At 37.4% G+C, this 17,132-nt stretch overlaps 1 protein-coding gene across 17 annotated transcripts in view; it reads left to right on the forward strand.

Moving 5' to 3' along the window:
• The window catches only part of SLF1 (SMC5/6 complex localization factor 1), a 76,344-nt gene that overhangs the window by 10,296 nt on the left and 48,916 nt on the right, over positions 1-17,132 (forward strand). For 11 of the 17 annotated variants that reach the window (XR_015168287.1, XM_086413119.1, XM_086413127.1 and 8 more), the window contains exons 2-5: positions 10,329-10,442; positions 10,599-10,674; positions 11,790-12,030; positions 15,820-15,982. Coding sequence is in view for 15 of the 17 variants with exons in the window: in XM_086413119.1 (XP_086269245.1) it covers positions 10,329-10,442; positions 10,599-10,674; positions 11,790-12,030; positions 15,820-15,982 (594 nt within the window). In the remaining 2 variants the exon portion in view is untranslated. Of the gene's footprint in view, positions 1-395; positions 532-968; positions 1,194-2,200; positions 2,465-9,833; positions 9,867-10,328; positions 10,443-10,598; positions 10,675-11,789; positions 12,031-15,819; positions 15,983-17,132 lie in introns of those variants that run through there. The other 6 variants (XM_086413122.1, XM_086413129.1, XM_086413128.1 and 3 more) reach the window with 4 other exon arrangements.

The following is a 17,132-nucleotide window of genomic DNA, read 5'->3' on the forward strand; positions in this document are numbered from 1 at the left end:
GTTTTTGCAGACAGAGACTTAGATTTTGAATGTTGATTTCTCCATTTTCTAGCTATGTACCCTTGAGCTACTTTTTAATCTCTCAGGTACCCCATTCTCATCTGTACAAGAACTGTAAATAGCACTTTAATTTTTAAGAAGAAAATGAACATTTATGAAGTAAATAAACCCCAGAATCCTGCTACGTCAATCTTAAACTGTTTGCTCCTATTAAGTAATACAAAGTTCCTAGAATACTAAAGCAGCTGTGACTTCATCCCCCATGGCTAACCAATGTCTTCTGTCCATCTTTTATCCCTCAGCATCTCTTTCATTCACCTTGCTTCCCTTAAGGCCCCTTTATCCCTAAAATTAACATCTCTAGTCCAACCTATGCCTTGTATAGTGCCCAAATAGATTGGATATCTCCCCTGAGTCCTCATTTTGTCCTCGCCACAGTCACTTTGCTGCTACTTCTCCATTTCTTCCCTGTACTGCTAGATCAGTCATCAAAGAGACTGATATGACTGCTTCTTTCCCAATGTCATTGAGGTAAGGATATCCCTGAAGTCTCACCATTGGTGACCTTAGTCAAATAATTAATTTACTCACTCATGTCCCTGATCTTTGAAGGATGGGACAGGAAAAGATACTATAGCTTAAAAGAAAAAAAAAAATTGTAATGCTCAGGTGAATTATATTAAGCCAAAAAGCCTAATATGGCTCCTAGGCCAAGAGGCTGCAGAATTCCTAAACTCCATTTGATGTTATAGCATTCAGCCAAATGGGATTTTACTCTCACAGTATGAGTTCTGTAATTTGGGTATTCCTTTTGTAGTGTTGGTTAAACTGAGATCCAGCACTTTGACTTTTCTCAATTTGAATATTATTTACTTTGCCAGTTAAATGCTTTGGATCCCTGATCTTTGAAGAAGGGAACAGGAAAAGATACTGCAGCTTTAAAAAAAAAATTTTTTTTTTCTTTTCTAAAGCCCAGCTGACTTATATTAAGCCAAAGGCCTGATTTGGCTTCTAGGCCAAGCGTGCATGTACATGTGTGCTCAATTGTGTCCCAACTCTTTGTGACCCAATGGACTATAGCCCGCCAGCTCCTCTGTCCGTGGAATTTTCCAGGCAGGAATACTGGAGTGGGATGCCATTTCTTCCTCCAGATCTTCCCTGACCCAGGGATCAAACCTGTATCTCGGGAATTGGTAGGTGGATTCTTTACCACTGAGCCACCTTTGAAACCTCATAGGGGAAGAGGGTGCAGATTTTAATAGCATTTGGAGCCAAACAGGATTTTACTCAAACAAAATGAGTTCTGTGATTTGTGTATTCCTTTTGTAGTGTTGATTACATTGACTTCAGTTTTAGTAGTATTTACTTTCCCAATTAAATGCTGTTAGATAAGAGAAGTCCTGAAAATCTTTTAAAACTCTTTAATTCAAAGCACCAATATGGATTGGGTTTAAGGCTTAGTATGTCCTTTCCAAAAGAAGGAAGTTTTAATGGTGATTTTCCTTAGGTTTAAAATCAAAATAGTTCACTGAAGAGCAAACATTAAGAAACTACTAGTTTTCAACCCATTGCCTTAAAATGGCAAAATATTCAGTAGTGTAGAAAAAGACCATCATATAAAAGATACAGACTATATAAATTTTAATTTTTTAATTTTTTTTACACACATCCATAAAACCTTCAAGTCAGATCCCTCCCCTGTCCCAAATATTAACAGTGGTATTATAAAGGAATTAAAGATTTTAACCTTTCTATATACTTTGTAGTATTTTTCAAATTTTCTATCACCATGTATTAATTATAATTAAAACATAAATCAGTAAAAGTTATTTTGAGGGAAATTTTAATTCTTAAATACAAACATAAGTTAAACTTTTTAATAAATACCTTATTTATCTTAGTTAATAGCATACAGTTTTTAAGATGCATTATGTTCTCATATTTCTATAATAATCTGTGTCTGATCATAAAAGAAAAATTATAATGCAGAGTAGAGTAGGGAAGGTTTATCCTTATTTTCCAATCCCAGACCTCTTTAAGCAACCTTGCACTTCTTTTTGGCATACTTTTCTCTTTCACCCAATTGTTACACCCTGGTCTTAACATACTCTTTCCCATACCATACCTTTCTATTCATATCGCTATTCTTGCCTCTATTTCTTTGAGTTCTCTTAAAATATTCTGTTTCATATTCTTCAAAGGTGTTCTAGCTATGTATCATTTTGTAAAGAATTCATAGACCTAAAAAGCTAGTATACAGTGTCCTTAATTATGATGAGTGCTATAGGTTAATTTGCATTTTTAACTGGCACCAACTGCAGAGGAATGTCAGGCATCAAGGATAGGCCCATGTGGGAGATATTTTGGGAAAGTCCACACCACAGGGACAGTTGCTTGTTCTTTGTAAATGCCAGCTCTGTTCGAATTCATTATTTCCTTAGTTGTGTGTATTATATGATTCAAGGTAAGCAACTAGATTCCTTTTTAATTATTGCAAAAGTTTTGAAAATTAATATAAGAGCATCTTCTTTAACTGAAAATCTCATGTATAATTTTAAACTTTTTGACAGTAAAGATAATGCATTTAACTTAAAAATGAATGCTGTGGGGTTTTTTGTTGTTTTTCTTTTCCTGTTATTATCTTAGGGTAGTATCTTCTGTGTGAATACATCAAGGATTACCCCCTACAAGTTCTAGAAAAATATCTAATTTCTGGAAATACTACTGGAACAATTATATCGCAGTTTATTTACCTTATTTCCTGAGGGAAGACTTCTAGCAGTTAGCTCTTCATCCTCCGTATCCCAGAACCTATTACCAGTACAAAACTTCACTTTGAATTATCTGGGTAATTGATAGGTATTAACACCAGTTTTGTATAGTACTTTCTTTGGGTTCACTGGTATATCAGGCTATTATTTATTGTTTTCTTACTCCTGTAGGATCATAGGAAGAGACATTAAGACACTAATTTTTTAAGTATAAACAAATACTTAATATCTATGTATGTATATGTCTATTCCTACAAATATAGATAACTATTTTCCCTTGTAACTATATGACTTAGACCTGTGGTTATTAGTTTATCATATGATGTGATGTTAAGAAGGATTGCTAAATGTATTGTGAATTCTGTTCAAGTAGATCATTTTATTATAGGACTCTATTAGATTAATGGAATTTGTTCTTTTAAAAAAAAACAAAACTGCTAGTTATTGTGTGCCATCACTGTGATTTGAGATTCTTTGGAAATTTAGCTAATAGCACAGTTTTTCTGATAAACTTGTTAATTTTCTATGTTTTGATTTGTTTTTTAACACTTATATTTTCATGCGCTTTGAATCAGGAAGTCTAACTTCTTTACCTGTGTTTCTTATTCACTTTTCCTCTTTGCTTGTTTAATATCAGTTTCATTTTCATTGTTTTTCAAAGGAAAGAAGTTGCTTTAAAAAGGTTTTCTTGATTTCTACCACTGAGCACAGTTGGTCCTGTTTTCCTTTTACTGTGGACTCTTGCTTTGATAGAAAAGGCTGTTAAATATCCAAGGCGGCTGTATTTATTCCATCATAAGGACAGTATGATTTAGGATGGAAACTTTGCATTGTATACAACTCTAATAAGTCCAAATCGTTTAATAATTTGTACATCAATCTAAAATACGTTAAAATGTCACCTTGTTAATAATAAACATTCAAATTGTGAAATAGCTGTTCCTAACTTGATATAAAAGAGGAACATAATGATAATTTTTTTCCCTTATATTTCTTCATAGCATATTAAGTTCTCAGGAAGCAGAAAAATACTATTTAAAATACTATTTATTGAAAACAATTTTTTTTTCTGTTCTGTTTTTGACAGCACTGGGTCTTCATTTCTGTGTGCAGGCTTTCTATAGCTGCAGAGACTGGGGGGCTACTCTCTAGTTGCAGTGCATAGGGCTCTCATTGCAGTGGCTCCTCTTGCTGTGGAGTACGGGCTCTGGGCGCATGGGCTTAGTTGCCCTGCAGCATGTGGGATCTTCCAGGATCAGGGATCAAACCAGCGTTCCCTACATTACAAGGCAGATGCTTAGCCCCTGGACCACCAGGGAAACCCCTAAAATAACCTTTAAATCAGACTTTTTGGGAGCATTACAGTGATTTTGTTGTTGTTGCTTTCTGTGTTTTCCTGTTACTTAATAGTAGTTTCTCTATGTGGGCATTTTATTTTATGTTTTTAATTTTCTTTTGTTTTTCCAAGTTGTTGGTTGGTTGGTTGGTAGGTTGGTTGCACTGGCTTTTCACTGCATGGGCTTTCTCTAGTTGCAGCTAGCAGGGGCTACTCCCTCGTGCCTGCGCTTCTCGCTGCAGTGGCTTCTCTTGTGGGGCACAGGCTCTAGGGAGCATGGGCTTTGGTAGATGTGACGCATGGACTTAGTTGCCCAACAGCATGTGGAATCTTCCTGGACAAGGGATTGAACCCATGTCTCCTGCATGAGCAGGCAGATTCTCAGCCACTGGACCCAGGGAAGTCCAAGCACTTAAAAATAGCCACGTGGGAAAGATTTTAAAGGCTACTCAAACTTCCCTTCTTTGGCAGCATTTTTCTTGAAATACCTACTAAATTGTTTTTCAGACTCTTAAATACGTAAATAAAATACTAGTAGTGGGTGAAATGTATATGGTTAAAACACTTGTATTCCTCTGATGAAAATGACTTTCAGGAACTATAAAAACAATTAGGTTTGCCTTTCCATTAGAATACCAAGGTGGTATTCACAGATAGGTTTCCGTGTTTCTGAAAAGACCTATTATTTTCTCTAGGAAATTTTCTTAAAAGCTTTGTCATTCCCTGAAATTAGTGATAGCGGTTTTTCTCCCTGGTTTTGGTTGTATGCCTTATAATTCCCATGTGGCTTTGTGTGTTAATATGTGTTCTGCATTAGACTAAATCATGATTTCTAGCAACAGCATGTTTTTGTAAAGTTTTTGAATACCATTGATACTTCAGTTCAGTCGCTTAGTCGTGGCCAACTCTGCGACCCCATGAATCGCAGCACGCCAGGCCTCCCTGTCCATCACCAACTCCCCGAGTTCACTCAAATTCTTGTTGGAGTAGGTGATGCCATCCAGCCATCTCATCCTCTGTTGTCCCCTTCTTCTCCTGCCCCCAATCCCTCCCAGCATCAGACTCTTTTCCAGTGAGTCAACTCTTTACATCAGGTGGCCAAAGTATTGCAGTTTCAGGTTCAGCATCAGTCCTTCCAGTGAACACCCAGGACTGATCTCCTTTAGGATGGACTGGTTGGATCTCCTTGCAGTCCAGGAAACTCTCAAGAGTCTTCTCCAACACCACAGTTCAAAAGCATCCGTTCTTTGGTGCTCAGCTTTCTTCACAGTCCAACTCTCACATCCATACATGACCACAGGAAAAACCATAGCCTTGACTAGACGGACCTTTGTTGGCAAAGTAACGTCTCTGCTCTTTAATATGCTCTCTAGGTTGGTCATAACTTTCCTTCCAAGGATTTAGCATCTTTTAATTTCATGGCTGCAGTCACCGTCTGCAGTGATTTTGGAGCCCAAAAAACTGAAGTTTGACACCATTTCCACTGTTTCCCCGTCTATTTCCCATGAATTGATGGGACCAGATGCCATGATCTTCGTTTTCTGAATGTTGCGCTTTAAGCCAACTTTTTCACTCTCCTCTTTTACTTTCATCAAGAGGCTTTTTAGTTCCTCTTCACTTTCTGATATAAGGGTGGTGTCATCTGCATATCTGAGGTTATTGATATTTCTCCCGGCAGTCTTGATTCCAGCTTGTGTTTCTTCCAGTCCAGCATTTCTCATGATGTCTCTGCATATAAGTTAAATAAGCAGGGTGACAATATACAGCCTTGCCGTACTCCTTTTCCTGTTTGGAACCAGTCTGTTGTTCCATATCCAGTTCTAACTGTTGCTTCCTGACCTGCATACAGGTTTCTGAAGAGGCAGGTCAGGTGGTCTGGTATTCCCATCTCTTGAAGAACTTTCCACAGTTTATTGTGATCCACTCAGTCATAAAACAGAAATAGATGTTTTTCTGGAACTCTCTTGCTTTTTTGATGATCCAGCATTTGTTAGCAATTTGATCTCTGGTTCCTCTGCCTTTTCTAAAACCAACTTGAACATCTGGAAGTTCACGATTCACGTACTGCTGAAGCCTGGTTTGGAGAATTTTGAGCATTACTAGAGTGTGAGATGAGTGCAATTGTGTGGTAGTTTGAACATTCTTTGGCGTTGCCTTTCTTTGGGATTGGAATGAAAACTGACCTTTTCCAGTCCTGTGGCTACTGCTGAGTTTTCCAAATTTGCTGGCATATTGGGTGCAGCACTTTTACAGCATCATCTTTCAGGATTTGAAATAGCTTAACTGGAATTCCATCACCTCCACTAGCTTTGTTTGTAGTGATGCTTCCTAAGGCCCACTTGACTTCACATTCCAGGATGTCTGGCTCTAGATGAGTGAGCACACCATCGTGATTATCTGGGTCGTGAAGCTCTTTTTTTTTTTTTTTTGTGAAGCTCTTTTTTGTACAGTTCTTCTGTACACCTCTTCTTGCCACCTCTTCTTAATATCTCCTGCTTCTGTTAGGTCCATACCATTTCTGTCCTTTATCGAGCCCATCTTTGCATGAAATGTTCCCTTGGTATCTCTAATTTTCTTGAAGAGATGTCTAGTCTTTCCCATTCTGTTGTTTTCCTCTATTTAACAACTATTTTTCTAACTAGAAATGTTGTGAATTTTCTTTTTCTTGGCCAATAAATGTGCCACCTCAAATACAGAGTACATTTTGAACTTCATTTAAATAGAAATTAATGACTCTAAATTTGAAACTGTAATTTTGTTCAGTCTACTTTGTAGGGGATGAAAGTAACATGTAGCACAGTTAAGAAATCTAGATTAGGAATAATTTAGTAAATTCTGAAAGAGATGGGAATACCAGACCACCTGACCTGCCTCTTGAGAAATTTGTATGCAGGTCAGGAAGCAACAGTTAGAACTGGACATGGAACAACAGACTGCTTGCAAATGGGAACAGGAGTACGTCAAGGCTGTATACTGTCACCCTGCTTAATTAACTTATGTGCAGAGTACATCATGAGAAACGCTGGGCTGGAAAAAGCACAAGCTGGAATCCAGATTGCCGGGAGAAATATCAATAACCTCAGATATGCAGATGATACCACCCTTATGGCAGAAAGTGAAGAGGAACTAAAAAGCCTCTTGATGAAGGTGAAAGGGGAGAGTGAAAAAGTTGGCTTAGAGCTCAACATTCAGAAAACTAAGATCATGGCATCTGGTCCCATCACTTCATGGGAAATAGATGGGGAGACAGTGGAAACAGTGTCAGACTTTTATTTTGAGGGGCTCCAAAATCACTGCAGATGGTGACTGCAGCCATGAAATTAAAAGACGCTTACTCCTTGGAAGAAAAGTTATGACCAACCTAGATAGCATATTCAAAAGCAGAGACATTACTTTGCCAACAAAGTTCTGTCTAGTCAAGGCTATGGTTTTTCCAGTGATCATGTATGGATGTGAGAGTTGGACTGTGAAGAAAGCTGAGCACCGAAGAATTGATGCTTTTGAACTGTGGTGTTGGAGAAGACTCTTGAGAGTCCCTTGGACTGCAAGGAGATCCAACCAGTCCATTCTGAAGGAGATCAGCCCTGGGATTTCTTTGGAAGGAATGATGCTGAAGCTGAAACTCCAGTACTTTGGCTACCTCATGCAAAGAGTTGACTCATTGGAAAAGACTGTGATGCTGGGAGGGTTTGGGGGCAGGAGGAGAAGGGGACGACAGAGGATGAGATGGCTGGATGGCATCACTGACTCAATGGACGTAAGTCTGAGTGAACTACTGGAGTTGGTGATGGACAGGGAGGCCTGGCGTGCTGCGATTCATGGGGTCGCAAAGAGTCGGACATGACTGAGTGACTGAACTGAACTGAGTATTTGTGTATGTGCTCAGTGGCTCAGTTATGTCCGACTCTTTGCATGGACTGTAGCCCCTGGGGCTCCTCTGTCCATGGAATGTTTCAGGCAAGAATACTGGAGTGGGTTGCCATTTCCTCCTCCAGGGGATCTTCTTAACCCTAGGATTAAACCTATGTCTCTTGCATCAGCAGGTGGTTTCTTTAACCACTGTGCCACCTGGGAAGCCCTCGTCCCCATATACCTACTATAACATTTGATGTAAATACTGTGGTACCATAAGTTTAAATTCTCCATTGACTTATTTATACATACTATTCAGTATCTGTCCACAAACACTGAAAGTTTGTATGATATCTATGTGTCATTGTCCACAAGTGTCCAGTCATTCTTCAGTTGCTCAGTCTTGTCTAGCTGTTTGTGATGCCATGGACGGCAACATGCCAGGTTTCTCTTCAATATCTCCTGGAGTTTGCTAAACTCATGTCCATTGAATAAGTGATGCCATCCAACCATCTCATCCTCTGTCATCCCCTTCTCCTCCTGCCCTCAATCTTTCCCAGCATCAGGGTCTTTTTCAATGAATTAACTCTTCACGTCAGGTGACCAAAGTATTGCAGCTTCAGCATCAATCCTTCCAATGAATATTCAGGACTGATTTCCTTTAGGATGGACTGGTTGGATCTCCTTGCAGTCCAAGGGACTCTCAAGAGTCTTCTCCAACACCACAGTTCAAAAGCATTAATTCTTTGGCATTCAGCCTTCTTTATGGTCCGACTCTCATATCCATACATGACTACTGGAAAAGCTATAGGTTTGACTATGTGGGCCTTTGTCTGCCAAATGATATCTCTGCTTTTTAATATGCTGTCTTTGTTTTCCCATAGCTTTTCTTCCAAGGAGCAAGTGTCTTTAATTTCATGCCTGTAGTCACCATCCACAATAATTTTGGAGTCCAAGAAAATAAAGTCTATCACTGTTTGCTATTTTTCGCTTTCTATTTACCATGACGTGATGGGACCGGATGCCATGATCTTTGTTTTTTGAATGTTGAGTTTTAAGCCAGCGTTTTTACTGTCCGCTTTTACCTTCGTCAAGAGGCTCTTTAGTTTTTCTCTGCTATCTGCCATTCGGGTGGTGTCGTATGCATATCTGAGGTTATTGATATTTCTCCTAGCAATCTCCATTCCAGCTGTGTTTCATCCAGCCCAGCATGGGCTGGATCATTTTGAATGATGTACTCTGCATATAAGTTAAATAGGCAGGGTGACAACACATAGCCTTGATATACTCCTTTCCCAATTTTGAACCAGTTGGTTGTTCCATGTCTGGTTCTAACTGTTGGTTCTTGACCTGCATACAGGTTTCTCAGGAGCCAAATAAGGTGATCTGATATTCCCATCTCTTTAAGAATTTTCCACAGTTTGTTGTGATCCACACAGTCAAAAGCTTTGGCTCAGTCAGTGAGTAAAGCAGAAGTAGATGTTTTTCTGGAATTCTCTGCTTTTTCTATGATCTAGTGGATGTTTGTGATTTGATCTGTTTGCTCTGCCTTTTCTAAATCCAGCTTGTACATCTTGGAATTCTCCGTTTACATATTGTTAAAGCCTAGCTTGAAGGGTTTTGAGCGTAACCTTGCTAGCATGTGAAATGAGTACAGTTGTGCGGTAGTTTAAGCATTCTTTGGCATTGCTCGTCTTTGGGATTCAAATGAAAACTGACCTTTTCCAGTCCTGTGGCCACTGCTGAGTTTTCCAGATTTGCTGGCAAATTGGGTGCAGCACTTTGACAGCATCATCTTTTAGGATTTGAAATAGCTCAGCCGGAATTCCATCACCTCCTACAACTAGCTTTGTTGTAATGCTTCCGCAGGCCTGCTTGACTTCACTGTCTAAGATGTCTGGCTCTAGGTGAGTGATCACACCATCGGGGTTATCCAGGCCATTAAGTCCTTTTTTGTACAGTTCTTCTGCATATTCTTACCACCTCTTCTTAATATCTTCTGCTTCTGTTAGGTCCATGCCTTTTCTGTCTTAGCAAAAACAGCAGTTTAAAATGAATCTACTATATTGATGAAATTTTAAAAGTATTTGTCTTTTTCTGAAGAATTATGCTCATCAGTGTGTTCTAGTGGCAGGTAAATCTTTCAGTGTTCAAACCAGAAAACAAATCATTTTATTTACAGCCACATTTTGATAAGGTCACGTTTAAAACTAATTTCTGTTGCACATTAGCATTTGAACATTGGTACTGTCTTACAGTTAAGCCTTATATCTTAAGTAGTTTTTATTTTTATCACTCGTAATTAAAAAATGTCAACTGTATGAATAACATGTTTAACATATGTTGTCTTCTTTATATGTATATGTTAGATGGAAGATGATGCCCCAAAGCATATTATCCAGATGACAGGATTTAAGGTAGAAGAAAAAGAAGCTCTAGGCAAATTGCTTTTAAAACTGGATTGCACTTTTATCAAGAGTGAGGTGAGTACAGTTCAAGGTATAGTTGAAGAATAACTAAAATTAAAGTCCTGGCCTAAAAATTATAAAATGCCCCCTTGAATTGTAAGGATAGACAGAATATGTTAAAAAGGAAATCTTACCTTAATAGCATTTTTTGGTGTGGATTTGTCTTTGCAGAAATACAAAAATTGTACACATCTAATAGCTGAACGCCTATGTAAGAGTGAGAAGTTTTTAGCGGCTTGTGCAGCAGGTAAGTTAACTATCTTCCCCTCACTTTTGAAATAAAAAATCCTCATGGTGAAGAAAAAAGGCTTTAATCTCTGGAAAGATAGTTGGTTTACTGTATCAAATATAAATGTGGTTCTTTCTGATATTTTTCTGAAAATATTTGATGTATTAGTTTTGCTTTGATTTTCTGACTAACACTTGAAAAAGATATTGAAGAGGCAGAAATATTTACTTCACCTAGTGTAAGTGCTTTATACAAGAAAAAAATATTTTTTAACAGAAAGGCTTGGTACAAAATACCTTTAAAAAAAAAAAAGCTTTTGTTGAAGCCTCAGCTATTCTCAGTCAAGTTTTTTTCCTTTGATCTATCATGGAAGAGTTTCTGTTTTTGTTCTCTTGCTCTGCTTCCCCTCCCATCCATCCTGTGAAGCATTGATCATTCTATTTTACTAAGATTTAAAATTTTCTGAACCTTTATTAGGGCTTAATCTCCTCTCTGCTTGTCACCATTGATGTTCCTTTTATAATTTGCTCTACTGTGATTGATTTGGTGTATCATTAGTCCACTTGCTTTTTTTTTTTCCTCCCTTCAATATTTGACTCAGGTGAATTTACTTTTTTTTTTTTTTTAGTAATTTACCAGAAAAACATTTGGATTCATTATTATCTCCAGAGGTGAAAACATGTATTTTATCTGCTGTTTAAAAAGATCATTGATGCCTAGATAAAGAAACTACAGAATGTTATTAAATATCCTTGAAAATTCATTGTTTTAAAGTATAATAATGCTATAAACATTATTGTAAAAACTTTTAGCATAGGAGAAAGAATATAAACCTCATTCAAATTGGTAAGCAATAATAGTCATAATTCAATATATTTTATTAATCCTTAACTTTATATTTTACACAGTAACAGAATTATAATTATTTATCATAAGAAAGATTACATACAGTGTTCAGTGATGTTGTAGGCCTTTATCAGAAAATGTAGGAAAACATAATTCAAAGATAACATTGGCAGTGTAGAAAAAGGCATGTTGAAACAGGGCAAATTTTATTTGTTATTTGGTCTTTATTTTTTCCCATTTATCAGAACCAAAATTCTTTTGTGACTAACAGTTTATTTGCTTTCTAGGAAAGTGGGTACTAACTAAGGACTACATAATTCATAGTGCCCAAAGTGGCAGATGGCTTGATGAAACAACTTATGAATGGGGATATAAAATTGAAAAAGACTCCCATTATTCACCTCAAATGCAATCTGCACCTAAAAGATGGCGAGAAGAACTGAAACGCACTGGTGCTCCTGGAGCCTTCCATAAATGGAAAGTTGTTCTCCTTGTTAGAGCTGATAAGCGAAGTGACTCTCTTGTAAGGTGAGATCTCATAAAAGCTAAAGCAGTGAATGTGAAAACAAGTTTTGTTTGTTTTTTTTTTTAATTATTGCTGTTCAGTTGCTCAGTTGTGTCTGACTGCGACCACATGGACTACAGCAGGCCAGGCTTCCTTGTCCTGGAGTTTGCTCTTCAAACTCATCTGCATTAAGTCGGTGATGCCATCCAACCATCTCAGCCTCCGTCGTCCCCTTCTCCTGCCCTCAGTCTTTTCCAATGAGTTGGTTCTTCACATCAGATGGCCAAAGTATTGGAGCTTCAGAATCAGTCCTCCTAATGAATATTCAGGATTGATTTCCTATAGGATTGACTGGTTTGATCTCCTTGCAGTCCAAGGAACTCTCAAGAGTCTTCTCCAACACCACAGTTCGAAAGCATCATTGCTTTGGCACTCAGCCTTCTTTATGATTCATCTCTCAAATCCATACGTGGCTACTGGAAAAAACAGCTTTGACAAGATAGACATTTGTCAGCAAAGTGATGTCTCTGCTTTTTAATATGCTATCTAGGTTTGTCATAGCTTTTCTTCCAGGGAGCAAGCATCTTTTAATTTCATGGCTATAGTCACTGTCTGCAGTGATTTTGCAGCCCAAGTAAATAGTCTGTTACTGTTTCCATTCTCCCTGTTTATTTGCCGTGAAGTGATGGGACCACATGCCATGATCTTCACTTTTTGAATGTTGAGTTTTAAGCCAGCTTTTTCACTCTCCTCTTTCACCTTCATCAGGAGACTGTTTAGTTCCTCTTTACTTTCTGCCATTAGGGTGGTGTCATCTGCTTATCTGAGGTTATAGATACTTCTCCCAGCAATCGATTCCAGCTTGAGCTTCATCCAGCCCGGCATTACTCATGGTGTACTCTGCATATAAGTTAAATAAGCAAGGTGACAATATATAGCCATGACATACTGTCTTCCCAATTTTGAACCAATCTGTTGTTCCATGTCTGGTTCTAACTGTTGCTTCTTGACCTGCATACAGGTTTCTCAGGAGGCTGGTAAGGTGGCTTGGTATTCCCATCTCTTTAAGAATTTTCCACAGTTTGTTGTGATCTACACAGTCAAAGGCTTTAGCATAGTCAGTGAATCAAAGGTAGATATTTTTCTGGAATTTTCTTTTTCTATGATTCAACTGATGTTGGTAGTTTTATCTCTGATTCCTCTGTCTTTTCTAAATCCAGCCTGTACATCTTGAAGTTCAAGTACTTGGTTCAAGTACTACTAACGCCTAGCTTGGAGAATTTTAAGCATAACTTTGCTAACATGTGAAATGAGTACAACTGTGTGGCAGTTTGAACATTCTTTGTAGTTGGAATGAAAACCTTTTCTGGTCCTGTGGCCACTGCTGAGTTTTCCAAATTTGCTGGCATATTGAGTGTAGCACTTTCACAGCATCATCTTTTAGAATATGAAATAGCTTAGCTCGAATTCCATCACCTCCACTAGCTTTGTTCGTAGTAATGTTTCCTAAGGCCCACTTGACTTTACACTCTAGGATGTTTGGCTCTAGGTGAGTAATCACAGCATCGTGATTATCCGGGTCATTAAGACCGTTTTTTGTATAGTTTCTGTGTATTCCTGCCAGCTCTTCTTAACATCTTCTACTTTGGTTAGGTCTATAGACCTTTTGCATTTCTTTGTAGTTATTTTTTTGTATTTCTTTGCAGTTACTCATTAATTCTAAAATGAAACATGGTGATTTACTCGTTGATTACCTGGTTAAGCCATTCTGCTTATTTAAGTATTATGTGTCTAATGGAACAGAATCTACTTTCTAGCATTGCATTATTCTCAGGGTCTCTGTTTTATTTTCTGTGTTATTTCTAGGCCAACTCAAGTAAAAAAAATTTTTTTTTAATTAGGAGATATTTGTTTTCAGTTGTGAAGCACTTCACAGATTTTTGTAAGTGAAGTATTACATTACACAAAGGGTTTTTTCTAAGTTTATGTAATGTCTTCATGGTTCATACTGTTTCTCTCATCATTTCATTTCTTTTTATATTTTTCATCATATTTTAGGACTTCTTATTTAGTAAAGTGTGTTTCAAGACTGCTGTGACTTTTTTTGCAGGAAGGGGGTAGTCTGAGGGCTTTTGTTGTTTTTACTGAAGTGTAATGTATAGACTATAAAACGCAAAATTTTTTAGTGTACATTTTGATGAGTTTGGACAAATTTATGCTCCTATGTTACCATACTACAATCAAGATCTCTAAATTTTACATCATCCTAAAATATTCGCTTGTGCTTTTATACATTTAATTATGTGTATCTTCCCCTGTTGCTTCTTACTCATTTCTTGGCTGGAGGATAAGGGTTGGTGTGTTTTTGTCCGTTGGATAAGCTTTAGTCTTAAGCATTCTTCTTGGTCTCGGGTTGAGATAACACCTATTGTTTTTGTCTCAATGAAGCCATGACAGCCAAATTCTCCCTTGTATGGTAGGCAGGAAAAGAAAAATTCCACGTCTCCCACAGCTTGAGGTGTCTGCTTTGTATAAGTGCAGGGACCTAGGCCCAATTGGCATTCCTGCCCCCTTTCCAGGGACAGGTGGCTTTTGCTTCTATCCTTTATCCAGTCTCTTCTGAGCTGCACAGCAGGAGGCTTTCCTACCCCTTTCCCAAAGGCAGATGTGTTTTAACTTCCACTCTTCCAAAAACCAGTGCATCTTTTCCTGGGTTCTGAAGTCAAAAAACTTTCTTAACTTACCCAGATGGCTTCAGGCTTCTGCTTCATAAGAGAGATGGAGGCAGGGAAGTGGTTCTGGTTTTATGTTTATTTCTTGTTGTCAGGCAGTCCCCACTGGCCCACCTTCACTACCATCGGGGATTCCCGCTGTACTTGCTCCTAATCTTTTTCAGGAATCCTTAATAGAGGCTGGGGGCAAAGAGCTTGCAACTGAGAGGACATCCTTTCATGTGTCAGGGATTCTCAGTTATTCTAAACTGTCGTACTACCTACACTTGGCCTTTAAATTTATTTAAATATTACCAGACTCTTACTTGCATTTATGGTGGCTACTTCTGTCCTGTGCTCTGGCAAAAGTGAAATAGTTTGGGCATCCAATCTCTTCACAGAGGTGCTGACTGCTCCTTTGGAAATTCAGTTTCTTAATTGGCTTATTATCTCAGTTCTCTGCATTCATGAAAAGTTATACTTTTGTGGATTATTTGACTTATTGTTCTTGTAAGGTCGTAGCAGTGTTCTTTTGTAGCTTTCTAAATCCTCAGCAGTAATGAACTTTGATGAAACTTTTGGGTATGTGTCTGTGTCTTCTGAGCCTAAATGTAAAATGTATGTCTTAATGTAGATCAAAGTTAAACTTTTTCAAAAGGTAAATTTTTAGAAGAAGGTTGGCAACTTTAGTTCCATTTTTTGTGGTTCAGAATGGTTTTTTTGGAGGTATTGTTGCCTTTTGAGGTGAAATACTCTCTTATACTTCTTCCTTTTTTGGCTTATAGAGGTGACTTTTACTTAGGAAATAAACAGTATTCTTGATTCTTAAAAACTTTCCCCATTAAAAAAAAAAAAAAAAAAACTTTCCCCATATCAAGAAATGGATAAATAGAGAAAATAACATGATTTCTTAAGCATCTGTTCTGAAAAACTTAACAGTTTAGGTAGTCATTGCAATAATTATTCTTCATGGCACTCAAATAGACCAAAGAAGTTAATTTCTTTCAGAAAGTTCTGCATCTACTCCTGGAAAGAAATTGATTTAGATAATTTGGCTAAATACTTTCTTTTTAATACTTTTCTATACTGTTTACATTTTAGAGTTTTGGAGGCTGGAAAAGCAAATGTTATTTTACCAAAAAATTCACCAACAGGAATAACTCATGTGATTGCCAGTAATGCAAGAATCAAGGCTGAACAAGAAAAAGATGACTTTAAGGCTCCGTTCTATCCAATTCAGTATCTAGAAGATTTTCTTTTAGAGGTAAGGTTTTTTTTTTTTTTAAGCATTTTTAAATGTTTATTTTATAAAATTGATACAGTGAATATATAAAATCAAATTATGTTCTGAGTTTTGAAAATATGATTAGAATTAAAATGATATTTTTAAGGCAATTACTCTGAATTATTTAAATATTTGAAAATACTTCTGATAAAGCTAAAGGGAGCTTGCTTATTACATTTAAAATTTATCTTATCCAGAGTCTCTACTTTTGTTTTCAGTGCTTTAGTGATGTTTATTATAAAATAATATTAAGCATTTTGAATCGGTATAAATAAAACATCAGTGGGCTATAGTATCATGTGAGAATTCTTCACGTATTTTCCCACTGGAAAAGAGAAAGCTGTTTCCAAGAATTCAGAAATATTTTCCTGTCCTTTTCCTCCACCAGCATCTCCCCACTTGGTACACATACCACTCCTTAAGTTGTCTGAATGGAAATAACCCTAGAAGAATTGCTTTGAAAGTAAGCACAGAAAAAATTTTTAGAAGGTTCACTCAGGATGGACGAGAACCTGCAGTATGTCTAAAAATTGAATCTTTGTCTTCTAGGGAAAATTAGCTCCTTCAGTGTTTCCTATTTCAATAGATACTATACAACCTTTTATTTAATAATTTATATTAGAAACTTGGGAATCAGTCTTGAAACCTTCCTTTCCTTTATTCCCCACGTCTTGTCAGCTACCAAATCCTATTGATTTTATTCTGAATACGTCTTGAATAAACTACTTCTCTGCTATACTAACATCATGTTCAGTTCATCCTCTTGTCCCTGTGCTGGAATCAACTCCTTTTTACTCTCCCTGTTGTTCTACTTCTTTGCTGCTACTCTTGCTAATTTCCTAATAACTCTTACCTTTTCTTTCTCTAGTCCATTCAACTTCATTCAGAGGGAACAACTAAAATGCTCTTTCTAAAATAGTTGTGATGCTGTCACTTTCCCACTTAAAATTCTCCATTGGCTTCCTATTGCCATCGGATAAAGTTGTAAACCTCTAACGTGGCTTTAAGTTCCCACAGGGTTCCTGTCACTCCTGCTTTTGCAACTATAACCTGCTCTACTTTTTCCTATGCTTGCTAACCTGTAACTGCCTTCTCCCAATTTCTTAAACGGGTTAAGCTACTTCCTACC

This window comes from Bos grunniens, chromosome 7, assembly GCF_055505025.1.
Source record: "Bos grunniens cultivar Pamir isolate PY7600 chromosome 7, Bosgru_T2T1.0, whole genome shotgun sequence".
NCBI classification, from domain to species: domain Eukaryota; kingdom Metazoa; phylum Chordata; class Mammalia; order Artiodactyla; family Bovidae; genus Bos; species Bos grunniens.